At 38.6% G+C, this 16,272-nt stretch overlaps 1 protein-coding gene across 1 annotated transcript in view; it reads right to left on the bottom strand.

Moving 5' to 3' along the window:
- rnf213a (ring finger protein 213a) overlaps positions 1-16,272 on the bottom strand; it is a 91,516-nt gene that overhangs the window by 41,419 nt on the left and 33,825 nt on the right. Inside the window, exons 14-40 of the mRNA XM_052132117.1 lie at positions 15,097-15,256; positions 14,837-14,986; positions 14,623-14,721; positions 14,181-14,303; positions 13,358-13,550; positions 13,103-13,276; positions 12,871-13,023; positions 12,156-12,778; positions 10,404-10,563; positions 10,084-10,301; positions 9,863-10,000; positions 9,278-9,442; positions 7,909-9,184; positions 7,635-7,816; positions 7,397-7,552; positions 3,681-7,274; positions 3,415-3,539; positions 3,218-3,313; positions 3,009-3,130; positions 2,814-2,930; positions 2,664-2,728; positions 2,396-2,549; positions 2,169-2,304; positions 1,804-1,995; positions 1,372-1,502; positions 768-925; positions 431-640 (exon numbers count right to left, since the gene is read on the bottom strand). Coding sequence (XP_051988077.1) covers positions 431-640; positions 768-925; positions 1,372-1,502; positions 1,804-1,995; positions 2,169-2,304; positions 2,396-2,549; positions 2,664-2,728; positions 2,814-2,930; positions 3,009-3,130; positions 3,218-3,313; positions 3,415-3,539; positions 3,681-7,274; positions 7,397-7,552; positions 7,635-7,816; positions 7,909-9,184; positions 9,278-9,442; positions 9,863-10,000; positions 10,084-10,301; positions 10,404-10,563; positions 12,156-12,778; positions 12,871-13,023; positions 13,103-13,276; positions 13,358-13,550; positions 14,181-14,303; positions 14,623-14,721; positions 14,837-14,986; positions 15,097-15,256 — 9,070 coding nt within the window. The remainder of the gene's footprint in view (positions 1-430; positions 641-767; positions 926-1,371; positions 1,503-1,803; positions 1,996-2,168; positions 2,305-2,395; positions 2,550-2,663; positions 2,729-2,813; positions 2,931-3,008; positions 3,131-3,217; positions 3,314-3,414; positions 3,540-3,680; positions 7,275-7,396; positions 7,553-7,634; positions 7,817-7,908; positions 9,185-9,277; positions 9,443-9,862; positions 10,001-10,083; positions 10,302-10,403; positions 10,564-12,155; positions 12,779-12,870; positions 13,024-13,102; positions 13,277-13,357; positions 13,551-14,180; positions 14,304-14,622; positions 14,722-14,836; positions 14,987-15,096; positions 15,257-16,272) is intronic.

Below are 16,272 nucleotides of genomic sequence, written 5' to 3'. Positions count from 1 at the left end.
AATTTCACGTGTCATTACTATTTGTATTCCAATTCAACATTCTGTGGAGCGTGGCCATTTCCAATTCAAATCCAACTCATGAATTAAAAGAGAGCACACTGTTACACACTGTCTACACTGAACACGAGAATCGCATCAAAAGCAACAGAACCCCATTATATTCAAAGATGGTGTCTACACTGAACATGTCCGTCGTGCCGACAATAAATGGGTGTCCCGTTCCATGTTGCGCTGCACACGCTGGGACTACTACACAAATTAAATGGTTTAGAACATTCGTGTTGATGCGTCCAGTGTGGACAGCCTCAAGCCGTTGCATCTCGTTGCATCACCCAGTGTAGACATGGTGTTAAAAACAGATGTTCCCATTCACATAAAAGTCTAATTCAGTCCATTTCCATGCAGAGGATGCAAGTTACAAATTACTTACCAGTTCTGTGCCCTCTCTGGCATTTCTATTGCCCAGGAGTATTTCAGCTATCTGAGGTTCTATACTGATCATTCTATAGAAGTTCTGTATGCGGATCTTGAAATGATGGTAAGCAGCATGCACCCACGGAAGAGAAATGACTTCACTTTCATGGGCTTCCTGGACGGCTCTAAGCTCATTCACACCACATGTGAGGGCTCCACATAAAAGCTAAACAGTAATAACAAACAGGTATAAAAGTTACTGCAATCATATCAACATATGAACAAGCATGTATATGTTCAACAAGTGCTTGTGCTTAGAATTGTAGAAACATTTCTTTGAAAAGGGTTCCCACCTTAAGGTCCACCTCCGATGTAACACTCATGGTCATGGAGATAAAATCCTGAAGATACCTGTGGAAAAACTCTGTCTGCATCTGTTGGTTTGCTTCAGAGATGTACCTGCCTAAGGGGGTCTTCCAAAAGAATTTTTCAAATTGCTTTATAGTGTGTCCTATTGTAAGAAATTGAAAGAAAACATTTATCTTTTAGCTTATTGCCTTTGAACAGAAAAAAATAATTTATAAGTTATAGAGACGTTTGAGAATAATTTGAGAAGTTGAGTTAAAGTTGCATTTTTTTTTTTTGCTTATTGACTTTTTAACAGCAAGAAGTGAATGTTTTTTTTTTTTGTATTTTAACATATTAAAATCTTAAAATAATAAACACTAAACTAAGATGAAGACTGTTTTATTCTACATGTGCACATTCATGAACGCTGCAATGTAGAGATCACATGGCTAACTGAATATTTTCTAGTGCAACATAAACAAATATATTACTCAATGCACCTTAAAGGAATAGAAAACTACAAAAGAAAAACAGTGCACGACAAATACTCCAAGGAAACGTCACTAATTAAGCAGGATTGCTCAGAAACCAAACTAAATAGCAAGATACCTTCTCGCTGCAAAGCGTGTACCCAGAGCTCCTCCAGAAAATCTTTAATTCTCCAGCTGAAAGGCATGGTGCAACCCATGTTTCGGTCGACAGCAATATAGTTCTGGACCAAGATCGTCTTTGCCCCAGAGCTGTCACAGATAGAGTGTTTTCAGTTACACCAAGACATTCCACTAAGGCCAGAAACACTCTATGCAAGTAGGTGCTTGGCCAAAGCATTTCAAGCACACAATCCCAACAAACACACTTGAAATGCATTCGACTAAAGAGGATGATAGAGTAACCCTCAAATGTCTGTTCCATTAAACTGGATGTGTTATTAATCAAGTAGCTAGGAATAAACATTCAGTATCAGCGTTCATGCACTTGCATAGGTTAGGTTTCTGGCCTAAGTGGTTACAAAATCAATCTTGACTCCAAAGAATAACATACTTGTTGTCCACTTTTGTGAAAGGAACATTCAATAACTTTGCATTTCCGAAAATGTCCAACCACACTTTCTTCAATGATTCTCCAGAATTTTCATCCAGCAAAAGGTTGAGATTGCAATCACGATCAATAATTGAAATGAGTTGGGCCAAGATAGGAGTAACTAATGCTTGTACTCGCTTCCACAGGGCATGTCTGAGAAAGCAAATTGAACAAATATTAGCCTGAAAGTTAAGTTTTTTGAGATGTAAGGTATAGCTTCACAAGGTCAGTAAAGCTTAGTCAATCTGATAAGATTCCACATGAAACATCCATCCATGTAACTTCTAGTCATTTGAAAAATGCACACTTGCTCTCTTTACACTTACCTAAATGTCCCACCCTCCTGCAAGGCATCAATATTCTGTGCTTCCTTGGAGACCCAGCTCTTGGCCGAAACTGTGTTTTCATCGAGAGTCAGCAGTAGCGAATGAAGTCGCTGCTTGACAGTTTTCAGAAATGCAGCTGGCAATATAAATATCTAAATATCAGTGACACCTTATAATAAAGTTAATAAAAACAGTAAAAATAATAGCAATGGCAATCGCTCTCAGACCTTGAATAGGCTCGTTGTCAGTCAAGAGCATAAGCAGCATCTCTACTCTCCTGGTGCTGCGAGTGCCTGCCTCAGTCTGATCTCTGAGCATGCCAACTGCACTCTGAACACAGCTACGCACGAGCACTGAGGTGTCCAAAACATTTTTCCAGCCCTGTACAAATAGGACATGAGAAAGAAAATTTTGACCTAGTGAGTCTACCTAGATGCTAATGAACATGACAGATGTTCAACATAAACTCTAAATATACTGCTGTTGTTGACCCACAGTATTGTCTTCTAGCTCCATCTTCTCTTGTTTGACCTCTATGTACATGTTCTCAACCTCCATATCTGTAAGCAATAAAATTCAGATTTCCTGAGGTTTCTGGTAATGACTTTCAATCATTTAAAAATAAACCATGAAATCCACCATCACCTTCATCTTCTTTCTCCTCAAACAGCTGGCTGATGGTCAGACATTGCAAGGCTTTTATATCAGAGACAATCTCTTTTGATCTTCTGAGGTCATCAATATGGACTGACTTCCATGGGCCTTAAAAGAATCTTTAATGAGATTTTGTTAAAAACAAACAAAATGGTGTCCAGTGATGCAAGCAAACCGTTATCTTACCACCATGAAATCCAACATAGGAAGTTCCACCATCCATTCTGGGTAGTTTAGTAATGAAGTAAACAAAAATCTTTCCATTGTCCTCTTTCCTGAATTTGTTGATTTCATTGATAGAAGAATACCTGGAAATATATTTAAAATTCTAATCATTCTGATTTGATTGCATTTACTGATCAACAATAAGGTGCCACCGACCAGATCAAACTCACTTTGCAGATGCAATGACATTCAAACTTTGGGAGCCTTCATCAAAATCGTTTTGGATGATCAGTATCTTGTTCCCGGTGGTGTTTTCCAAGTAATTCCTTAATACAGAAAACAGTTTTAACTCTAACTGTAATAAAGAATGTGTATGTAACATGATGAAATATGTAGTGATGATCATGCACAGAGTGATTTTGAAAACCTGATTTTCTTGAGGAATGAGTGTTCCGTGTCAAACTGCTGTAGTGACAGGAGCTCTATATTTGTAACTATATTCCGTAGCTGTTCAGATTCTGCTGCTGTCAGAAGTCTTGAGAATGTAGTCACCTACAAGATTAGGGTAAAGATTGTGTACAACGTTGTTTTTTGCTAACCTAATAATAACATAACTGCAGAGAAATAAATGTTTTGGATTGCTCTAAAGTAAAAATCTAAATATTTAAAAAAAAAACATTACAATAGCTTTACCTCTGTGAAAAAGGCATGGCTAAGCTCTGCTTGCTGTGTATGAGATAGGATAAAGTCAGCAAGGGAGCTATGCTTTTGGCCTTCAAAGTACACCGTAGACAAGTGTTCACTTTCCACATTGGAGAGAGCAGTGCAGTCTAGTCGAACCACTGCATCTGGTGTAGCACAGTTCAGAAGGATCAATTTTGCCTCATCTAAGAGACATTTTCTAGGAAGTGAAAGCTCATTTTGCCCTTTGAGCTGCTCTGTAACTTGCAGAACAACAGAGGCACAAGTGTCAGAGTGGTAGCCAATGAAAATATCTGCTGGAAGATAATGCCGTTCTTGGAGAGCACTTGACTGTTGGCCTTTAGCAGCACTAAAGAGTTTAACCCAGTTTTCAAGCTCCTTTACAAGCTCCTTTAGCTCATTCTTCAGTACAGTATTAATGTCAAGAAAATGTTTCTCCAGCCTGTTGATCAAAGGAATTGGAAATTGCTTGTAGACAACCTCTTTCTCCTCAATGACAATGAGCCTAAAATTTTTGTGCACTCTGCATTTTACCCTGTGGGTTCCAAGTCCCAAATCCACATATTTCTGACCTCCAAGACAAACGTAATATTGGTTGAGAGCATCATACAAGCTTTCATACAAGTTCTGTAGGTTCAGGAGCACAATGGTTTGACCAGTTTCCATACAAATCTTCACACGGTTAATGTTACGGCATATCTGAGTATACTCCTGGTCTTTCGGAAAGCTTGAGCCAAAGATGATCTCTGGTTGGCACTGCTCTGAAAAAAATGTTTGCTGAAGAATCTGAAGAGCTGCATAGTTTTTGGTCAGAACCAGCAGGTATCTACATTCCTCATCTTGGCCAACGGCTGTTATGTTCTCTCTTACAAGCTCAATGGCACTGATCCTCTCAATCTTGGTTTTGATATTTAGTCTGCTGGTGAACACTGTGACAGCATCCACATTATCTTTGCCACTGAAGTTCCTTAGCACAGCCTTCACAATATGTTCTGCACTAGGCTTCTGTTCAGAGGCTTTGGCAACAGCAAACATCATCTTAATCAAGCTGTAATAGTCTCTCAGGCCAAAGAAACCTTTTCCGCCTTTCTTATAGATGTTGAGATATGCACAAGCAAATGGCTGAAAGAAATCTCTCACTCTCTCAAGAATCATGGCATCTGAGGAACAAATGCCTTTGGCACTCTCAATCAATTCCTTCTCATCAGGATCACCACGAGAAACAAATATCCCTCTATTCATCTTTGCTGGGTCCAAAGCCCAGTTAGAGATACCGATGAATCCCACCTTTTTGTGGGGTACTGGCTGATCATCTATGCACCCCTCTTCCAGCAAAGGATGTAGAGTTTTAAGGGGCATTTTCAAGGAATCTTCAGCCAAGCCTATCTCATCTAGAACTACCACTGAGACATACTCTGTTAGATTCTTGCCTTCCTGAAAACGAGCACATTGCTTGAATGTATTAATGATCCCATCTGGTGTAGAATGAGGACTGCACTGAAAGGACACAAGATGGACCTGCTTCAGCTTTCTGAACAAATCAGAATGGGCCGCCTGGCCTTGCATGCCATCTGCAACCAGAGTTTTAGACAGGGACTTCGAGCTTCCAGGTTTTCCGACCAAGAAGAGGGGTATTCGCAGTTCAATGCAAATGACCATCATGAATACATTTTCCTTTAAGGCACTGTTTCGAGCAATGGTTTCACCCATTGGAACTCCACTCAGAAATAGATCCTGAATAACTGATATTTCCTGAAACACTTTCATTGGACTGTAGGTATCGCGGAGGTACTGGCAGATTTCTCTTCTGTATTTGTCTTTGTCCTCCAAGCAGGCATGGTAACAAACACCGACAGCCATAAGCAATGACCACAGAATTGGATTTCTTTCATTAGTATCCCTCTGATTTTGTTCAATTCTCTCTGTCTTCTGATTACTTTCAAACTTGCAAAGCGCTGAGAATAACATTTGATTGTTTTTGTAAAACCAGCCAAAAACTTGCATACAGCGCTCTACATCCCTCAGACTCACAAAACTACATTCGTCATTTCTTGTTCGCATATACCTCTGTGAAGCTGACAGAACATCTGTGATGGTTCTGATAAAAACATCATCAATGGAATTGATTTCTACAACCCTTTCAACAATTTGCTTGATGTACATTTTCTCAGTATGGTCATTGAGCTGTCCAAAGTCCCAAACTAGTGGAATCATGCTAGGTGGTAAAGCCTGCACTCTGTACACAAGCTGACGAAGCGGAATGGATCCAAGTTTTTCGTCTGTTTCCTCAGCTTTAACTCTGTATCCCAAACCAGCTGACTCCAATCTCTGGATCATTTTGTCTGTATGTTTCCTGTATGGGTTACAAGCTGCAATGATTTGCAAGCCAGTGTTGCTTGCTAAATCCTTTCCCTCAGCAGTATTGTCACAGAGGACTTCCTTAATGCTGCTTATGGCCTCTGTTGTGTTTGCCTCATCAAAAAACAACACAGAGTCAAAACCATAATCCTGCTTGTTCATTAATGCCATGGTCTCTGCCTCTCTTACTTTGGTGTAAATCATGTCTGAACTTGTTCCTCCATGAACCTTGACTAGTTTCATGTTGTCAGTGGCAACTCCACTTCTGTGCATTTCACAAAGGAATTTTATTAGCCTGGTCTTCCCACAACCTGTCTCACCCATGATTATGACAGGAATCCCACAGCGAAAGCGCATGTGAATTGCCAACATTTTCAAAATGTTGTCTGTAGTGAGCTCGTATGTTTCATCTGGGTCAAGAGGCCACTGTATTCCCAAGACCCTTGAAAGTCTCTCAATTTTCTCCCATCTCTGCAGCTGGTCAAAATCTACATTGAAAGGAACTTTCTGTAGTTTAAGGCCCTCGTAAAGCTCTCTGGTCATGATGTTCCTTTTGATCACTTTGTCTGTTGATGGATCAATAGCATCAACCCCATTCTGTGCATTTGGCTGAAGATGAAAACCAATAAATGTCATAGACTCGTGATCATCATTGAAGAAAATATACGGATGTGGTTCTGACTCCCATCGTTTTCTTATCCTAAAGGGAGCCAAGTCCTCTTCATTGGCACCAGAAATGTCATTGTGCAGTCTTCCTGGACTCTGGTCAGAGATGCTAAGTGAAGGAGTTGCAAAATCCTTAGCCATGAGAATCATGAAATCAACAACAAAACTTTTGAATCCTATCAGAATGTCCCCTATGACAGAAACATTACAGAATACAGATCTTTCACAATCCCGAAGTTGCAAGTTCAGGAACCAGGCAAAATTCCTCAACTCTGCCCAAGTGGGGTCTATGATGCCACAGTACACAAACAACATCTGCAAGCATTCAACATGAGTTCCCTCAACTCCATTGTACATGAAACCATCCAAACTGACACCATTGTAAAAACGTTGTAGGTACTGGTAAGGACGTTGGTAGGCTTCACTTCTGAACTCTTGGTCATCCATAAGTGGGTCATCACACTCTTCCTTGATTCTCATTTCCAATTTAAGGACCTCTTTGGGTGGACGACAGTAGATACTTGGAAACACATCCAGGAAGGTAGAGTGGACTTTTGCACCCTGCCACGAAAAGGCCAAAAAACATATGAGGTATCAGTCTGATTAATACCAAAAAAACTAGATTTATATAATGTGTAATGCATTTATGATGCATCTCAATTATGAAATAGGAATTTACTTACATCTTGTGTGCCATTGCGGGATGCGCCACCATCAGGTCTAAGGACCTCAATGACATACAAGTTCTTATTATTGCTTTTCCACATGTTTCCTTCTGAGTCCATGAGGTATCCAAGGATTAATAGCCTGAACAGAAATTCATGTAGTCCTTTTTTTACCTGCAAGTACGCAAACAATGATTTATATGGAAAAACAACAACAAAAAATAACAAGAAATAAACAAAAAAAAATGGTAGATACCATGGTGGTGATGTCAAAATGAAAGACTGAAAGCTCCTTTTTCTTGGGGCTGTTGAGCAAGTACCGAAGGATGACATTTTCATCAACTCTTGGCTCAATCAACCTGATGCAGTTCAGCTGCGAAGACTTCTTGGTCATCGTCTTCAATTTCTCATACATTCGTTTAATGTAAAGTGATTTTCCTAGGAAGCATCACGCACAACTCAGCATCTTACACATTGTTTTACAATTTACAAATTCATTCAAACAATTCAAAACCTTTATGCATACTCACCCACTCCAGATCTTTCAGAAGAAACAACTCCCACAAACTGCCTGTCTTTGAACACAGCGGCAGCACTGCATTCATCATCTGGAACTGTAAAATGCCTAACAAGGTACTGCTGAATACTGCTCATTGGTTCTTGAGGAACCAAGTGCAACCTAAATTGACTAAAAGCTGAGGGAAGGTATGCATGTTCTTTATTAGATCTGCATACCAACACCAGTCTGTAATCATTTCGACACAGTGCCTTTTGATGCTGAAAGAATTGCTCCACTTTGTAGCTCACTTCGTAGGTAAGTTGGTCCACATAGAGCATTGTGTAGATCTTCTTTCCCTTAAAGCCAGCAGTGAGACAGCGCCTGAAGAAAAGTTCCACTTCTTCATATGGAGTGGAAGCACTACAGAGGAGAACTTCATCATAGGTTGGCAGAGGCTCATCTTTGCTGCTCATGTAAATTGAAATGCAAGACGTCAGCATTTCTTCAGAGGGGCAGATGATGAGATTTGGTCTTCCACTAACCAGTCCATTTGGCAGTTCTCTCTGAATATTCCTTGTTCCCGTAACCTTTAAGGAATCTCCCTCATATTCAGTGGGGCTGGTGGCCAAAATTTCAAGAAGATATCCAAGACTTGCAACATCAAGCAAGTCTGGCAGGAAGTTTTTCATGTCTCGCATGTAAGCATTCCAAACCACATCTAGCTTTTCTGATCCCCTAGCTTGCCCCAACTGACTTGCGAAGTCATCAAACGATGAGAAGGGCTCATCAACATGCATATCACTCTCAACATTACAGGGAACTATCACAAAGGTTTGAAAGTCTAAGTCATCATTTTGCTCAGGACCCTTCTTTATTGCTTCGTACTGCAGCCTGTGCCAGGCTTGTCTCAAATCTGAAGGGGAGCAATTAGGCTTGACAAAGGAGAGCATCATATGAACTTGATCTTTCATATCAGTCACATTTGTCTGGGTGAGCTGACTGCACAGGTAAACAACCTGTTCTGCAGTAAAATAGTTTAAGTAGTAATGCTGAGATCTCTGCTTGTCCATGAAATCTTTCCAGAAGCATAGGCATCTCTCCATTTTCTTACAGACTTCTGGCAGCTGTTCTGTAACATCACCTTCAATCATGATAACACTAACAGCACTCCCTAAGTTAAAGTCCATAACGATGCATGCTTCATTACTGTTACAGTCGATGTTTGCCTGCCAGTGTCTGAACAGTGGATTTCCAGCAGCAAATAAATCCATAAATGCAGAGGCCAACCTCTGCACACTGGCAAATACCTAGAACAAGAAAAAAACAAAACATTTAGGGATAATTACAATTGCCAAAGTGAAAAGATAGCAGTTAATAACAGTTAATAGGTCAGAAGTCACCTCTGCAAATCGATCAACTTCACATTGGCCTTGGTCTCCTTTGCCAGACATTAGCATCAATTTATTCTGAAGGTCCCTTAGGTCTTCAAGAGAGTAATTGCGTGTCTCACAGCCCTCGTCATTCTCCTCTATGATCTGCAGCTTCATAATATTTTCCAAACATAACTGAAAAAGAAAATAAATATTCAAGGGTTGAGATTTCCCAAATACTGTTGCATCAATCATACCTTTCAATAACGGTAAAGAGAAGAAAAACAACAACAACAACAAAACATTGCACTAATGTGGTATGTCACCGCTCCTCATGGAAACCTTGCTGGAAAAATCCATGTGATCCATGTTTTGGAACAGAGTATCTGGTTTATAACTGGTCTTCCACCAGAGCCAGGTGCCCACCAGCTGATAGCCCAGCTGGTTAACCTCCTAAAGCAGCAAACATTTTCCAAAACACCCAACACCTTCAGCTGTTTTTAGCTGGACTTTCCAGTAGAGAATTGTTGTGCAATGTTAGCAAAAACCTGAAAGTTTATCAACATTTCTATATATCTTTATAGGTCTATTACTTTTCAATAAGTGATGACAAACCTTCTTTTGGTTTTGTGCACTGATGATGTAGATGCCGTTTTTGTTGATAGCTGATGCCAGAGAAAGAGAAGACAGTTCCACTGACCCATGGCTGTCCTTGACTGTCTTCAACCATTCTATGTGCCTAGCAGAATCATGCTGAACACAGAGATAATGTTCATGAATAAGAATGTATCAAATCTATTCTTTTTCCTCTGGTTCTAGCTTGCAGTACATCTTACCAATTTTTTGGGGAGGTTGGGGTCATTATCAAGTGCCTTCCACAATTTCTTCACCATCTCTTTAAACAGCTTAAAGCCAGTATCAGGTTTTAAATCATAGAGCATTGAAGAGTAGCCAAGAACAGCATCATGAAAACAGGCCACACGGTCCACATCCAAATCATTCTCTCCCGCAGAGATGGAGGCCAAATCCACAAAGACTTTCAACTCATTTATGTCTGAAGTGATGAAAGAGGATGTTGCAGAATAACATTTGCTTACAAAAGAGCATAAAAATGATTAAATAACCTTCAACAGCAAGTGTGAACACCTTAATTTACCTTCAAGTGCCTCTTTAACCCACATAACAAAGTTCTTTCTGAGGCCTAGCTCCTTAAGGCACAGTCTGCGCGACTCCGTGATGTCTACAAGAACAGTTTTTGCCTGCATTAACTCATTGTCAATGCTGTCAAGACGCTCCTTTTTAAAATCCAATTGTGTCTGAAGGAAAGAAAATGTCATGGGTTTACCCTATTCATTGTCTGATTAAAATAAAAATGTAATTATTAAATAATTGGCTTTAGGGTGAAGCAACCAGCCTCTACAAAAGGAATTCAACAAATGATTACTGTTTTCAAATAGTAGGGATGTCAAAAGTTCTGGTACTTCAGTACAAAGTCGGTACTAAAATATTAAAAGATGTCACGATACCAGTGTTTATGCAGTTATGTGGTACCGGTAGTGCTGACTTTATTCGATACCCACATGATGACTGACTGACAAAATGAATGCAAAAAAGTATACTACTGTATATATAGCTTGAAGCTTCCTTTAAAAACAAATGGCAAAATAAAATCTCACATCAAAATAAATGCTAGATGCCTGAAATTATAGAAATTGCGACAGAAATATACTACAACTGTATAATAAAATGTAATATTCACTGTAATAATAATAATAATAAAATGGTAATAAAAAAAATGCAAATTAAGCAAAACATCACAAACAAGACTGCTGTTGTTCTGAATTAAAGTTTGGTAAAAGAAAAATGCAATGGAATGTTGAAAAGTATTTGTTCTATTTTTACTTGGTTAAGTTTTAGGTATTAATTTGATTTCTTATCACTTACTGATTACCTACTTAAAAACACTTAAGTAATGCAACACTTTAAGGAAACAAGCATTTTGATTAATGTATTATTTATATTGAACTTTTTAAATAGCCTAAAGGAGTGTGTTCAATAACACATTACAATATTTTTGCAGTGGTATCGGAATTGGAATTAGAACTGTGAAATTTCACTGGTATTGACACGGACTACTAAAATTTTGGTGACAAATGATCGTGACCACCCTATCAAACAGATTTTCCAAACACTCTTCCACACTGCCAATGGTTGAAAACCAGACAGTCCCACTCCAAACTCCATTTGAAGACCACATGATGCTACGTTGGGCTGCTTGAGATGCTCAAACAAACAGAATAATATTTTGTTAGATCCAGAAAGCCAATGTGTGGTGATGTGGGCATGGGTGAGCGTAGTCTGTGGAGAGCGAGGCTGGGAGAGGAAGAGCGGTAAGGCTTGACACCTGTGGGAAATTATCTCTAACAGCTATTTGTGTTTGCAGTGAGAGCTGAGAGGGATAAAAGGGCAGTCCAGACCAGGAGAGAGAGTGATGCACACAGCTGTGTTACAGTGTGTGCATTTATATTATGCTGAAAAGCAAACCTTGTGTTTGTACCAAACAGTATTGTTAAATAAAATGGTAAATGGTCTGCACTTATATAGCGCTTTTTTTAACCTTAGAGGTTACCAAAGCGCTTTACACTGTGTCTCAATCACCCATTCACACACACTCATACACCAATGACGGCAGAGCTGCCATACAAGGCGCTAGCCTGCCATTGGGAGCCAATCGGGGTTCAGTGTCTTGCCCAAGGACACTTCGGCATGTGGATCACACAATTCTAACACGGGTTGGGGGTTTCAACTTCAAATGGCTTGGTTATACATGTTACAAATTACACATGACCTTTAAGTCTTTATTTAACCATAGGGGGAATCACAGTGAAAATTACAGTATATGACTTACAGCCACAAGCAACTTCTCCAGGACTTTAAAGTCTCCTTGTAGGCAGAGGGTTTGTTTGACCATACTGACCACCTCAGCTGATGCTACTGCAAGATGAAGCTCATGGTACTGCTCGATCTGCTGGATTCTTGTCTGGACCCATTGTTGGCCATCACTGACGTCCAGTTTGCACATGATTGCAAAATCCGCAGCCAATTCATCATACTTTCCCTTATAGGCTTTGAGAGTTACATCAACATCTTCAAAAGTGATGCTACCATCTCTAAGCCCTTTGTATATGTTTTTGTATTCATCGTGGCATGGCTCAAATACTTCATTGTAAATCTCTTCAAGCGTAATAAACAATTCATCCTCCGGATCAGATTCCTCAGCATCTTCATCATCATTCCTTCTCATGACATATTTTTTAGCCTCATTCAACCAACACATTTTGAAAATGTAGCTGTTCTTATAGGTGTTTAGGATCTCTGCCATAAATTGGACCTCATCATCAAGCTTGAAGTAGGTGACTACTCTCGACTTTTCAGTGGGAATTTGATTTAATAAATTAACTTCCATGAACCTGTCCAGGACCATCTCATCAATGTCAATATTGTGTTTTTCTTCCAATCCTTCAAAATCAACTGTAAAAAAGAGGACATCTAATATTATTTAATATGTCTTTATATTTTTCTATAAAAGCATTTCATGATTGTGTTCGATAGAATGCATATACCTGTCACATGTTCCTGTAGATTGCGGCACATTGTAATGAGAACATCCACTAGCGTGCGCTGATGATATACAGCATTCACCTCCTTTTGTCTACACTGAAGGAGCCTCTTCATGGCATTGGTGTCCTTGTATTGTTCACTTTCACAAAAACAGTCTGGAAAAACAGTAGGGTCATGACATTACAGTTAGTGTAAAATTTCACATCCAAAACTAAATCTAGATGGTATTTTTACCTAAATCAAGCAGTTCTAAGAAAGTTCTCTCCTTATGGAGGATGTGATTGAGAAGCTTTATCTTGATTTTTCCATTGACAAGCTGATTTGAAAGGTTTGTGAATACGGAGGTTGCCATGACAAATTTCTCTTTCGCCTCATCAGAAAGCTGTTCAAACATTTTTTCATCAGCACCTGAAGAACGAAAAAAGCAAAGGTCATTGATTCTGAGAAAAAGAACAGAAACGTTTAACTTAACAATGGACATAGAAATACCATGAAGCTGGAAAATATTTTTGGCAGCTGTCCAATTCACAAGATGTTGGAGAATCACTTCTTCATCGTCCAGATATGTCCCATTGTCATCTCTTGGCCAGGACTTTAGGATGATGGTGGACACAAGCTTTCCAAATTTCCAGTTCACTCTGTATCTACTGAATCTCTCAAAAAGCCTCCCCTCAGATTTAGTCTGTTAAAAAGTAGGCTTTATTTGTACTTGCTTTCCACAACAGCAACTGTGTTCAGCCTTATTTAAATGCTTAAACTGCAAAAACGCACATTTCTTCATCAGTATTTTTCAATTGTATTCAAGTAAAAATGTCTAAACCTTTAAACAAGACTAATTTATTGAGGAAGAATTGTGCAATATATTAAGACTTGTCTTATTTTAAGCATAAACTTCACCAAATATTGTTGGTGCTTTAAACATGAAATAAAATGCCAATGTGGTAAGAAAAGTCATCTTAATTAAAGATATATGCTCTGAAATCTATATAATGCATATGTAGTGCAGTTTTGCTTCTGTTATGAGGATTTTTTTCTTCAGGAAAACAAGACAAAAATACAAAGACTTTGAATAAATGTGACATTTATGCAGCACATATATTTTCTACTCAAAATAATTAAGACGTTCATAAAATATTTCAAACCACATCCATTTCCATTTCTATGCACTCATTATTTTAAGCATTACAAGTTAGCATACTTTCACAATGTGCATTTTGATATTGGTTTAGGGTACAAAACGGGGAACTAGCTGGCTTCAAACTGGACTTTTGCGAACTCATGTTGTCAAGAATAGCAAATGAAAGTATTTTACCTGGCATATCGTTGTAACAGCTTGGAGAGAACTCTTCTCAACACTACCCACCAAATGAGGGTGCGAGTCATTAAGTTTCTCTATCTTTGAGCAATAAACCTGGATTTGATCGAGAGGATCTTCCTAAAAGTAAGTAAAAGCAAACAGATTTGCAGATTCATAAATACACTGAAATACGTCATGTAAATATGTCTCAGTTATTCAGGTCATTGTTGAATGTCTACTGTAGTACAACTGGAAGTGTTTCTCTTAAGTGAAAGCAACTTTTAAAATGCACTGGGATTGCTGCATTTGGTTTTTCAATGGCACAAAATAATCATTCATCACTTCACAACTGTTGAAGCTGTGGATGAGAGATGAGCCATCTTACAAAACAAAGAAACATTTCCATTTGAAATAGAATAACCTTAACTGGACAATTTCACTGAAATGTAATAAGTACCTGTTGATATTTCCCCTCAAAGTCCCGTTTGAAAGTCTCTCTCCATTCTTTAGTGAAGTCCTTGTTCATAAAATCTATGGCTATAATGTTGTTCCAGATCTGTAAAGCACAGATTTGTAATGTAATTCTTTATATACATTTAAAGCTTGTGACTTGGGGAATTATAAAATGTAGACCACTGGTAAATATGCATGAACATACTTGCTCTGCTTACCTCAATCTCTGCTGTGAAATCTACAGTCATGTATCCACTGTTCAAAATCCTGCCTTTGAAGGTTTGACTGATCCATGTTCTGATGGTTTGCTTGGCCTCATTGAGTAATACAAGAGTCTTTTCAGGAAAAGTGTCTGCTTGTTGTGTCATCTTTGGGTTGAACAAATATTTAGCCATTTCGAGTCAATTTTATGACTTATAAACATATACTGGCTTTAATCAGATTGAAACAAAGATGACATGGCATAAGAATGGAGTACCTGGGCAAGTTGTGATACAGAGGCGACTATGTCCATGCAAGCAACAGGAATGTCAGTGATATTTTGTGCATAGGAGAAGTTACGGACTTCTTTGCAGATCTTCTCTAGAAGTTTGCCAGTTGCTTGTAAACACTGCACGCCATAATCCTCACTGGGACAACTAGAATGGTAATGAAAGCCAGTTAAACAGTGCACCTACTAAGAGAATTAACCCTATAGGATTTGTATTGATTTACTTCTTAAGGGTTATCACCTAGATATTATATAGGGAGTGTGTCTGTTCCCCGAACAATCAAACACAAACCCCTCACTAAATCATTTCGAAAAAATTTGATTGATAAACATCATATAAAAGGTAGATCTCTTTCAACCAAAGCACTAATTGTAAATTAAATTATTACAGATCATAATTTGGATGTGCTCCGTTTGACTGAATCCTGCTTAAACCGGATGAATATATTAGTTTAAATGAGTCTACTCTCCAGGTTATTGTTATCAACATAAGCCATGTCTGAAGGGTCGAGGAGGAGGTGTTGCTACAATTTACAGTGAAGTTTTTGGTGTTACTCAGGGGACAGGATATAAATGTAAGTCTTTTGAACTAATAATGCTTAATGTGACCGATCGTCAGATATAAAAAAAATCATCTCTGTTGTCTTTTGCCCTTGCAACAGTATATAGATCACCTGGGCCTTATTCTGATTTCCTTGGTGAATTTGCAGATTTTCTATCAGATCTAGTTGTTACTCTGGATAGAAATTTAATATTTGGTGACTCATACATTCACATAGATAATGAAAATGACACATTGGGATTAGCATCAATATTCACAACTCTCTTGGAGTCAGACAAAATGTGACAGGACCAACTCATCACCATAAACTTACACTAGTAAGTTTAATTCTGTCATATGGAGTTGATGTTGATAATATAGAAATTCTGCTGAAGAGCGATTGCATCTCAAATCATTACCTCATCTCTTGTATGCTACGATTATCATTCATGTAGAACTATTATTTTGACCACTAAAGATAACTTCACTAATAATCTTCCAGATTTGTCTCAAATACTCAGTAAACCAAAAAGTTTAGTAGAACTTAAAATATAAATACAATCTTCTCTAGCACTCTTGATAGTGTCTAGTAAAAAGCCCCGCACCATGGTACAAAGATCACA

This window comes from Xyrauchen texanus, chromosome 8 (assembly GCF_025860055.1).
Source record: "Xyrauchen texanus isolate HMW12.3.18 chromosome 8, RBS_HiC_50CHRs, whole genome shotgun sequence".
Lineage (NCBI taxonomy): Eukaryota > Metazoa > Chordata > Actinopteri > Cypriniformes > Catostomidae > Xyrauchen > Xyrauchen texanus.
The sequence above is the reverse complement of the archived record's forward strand: the minus strand, read 5'-3'. Positions and strand labels throughout refer to the sequence as shown.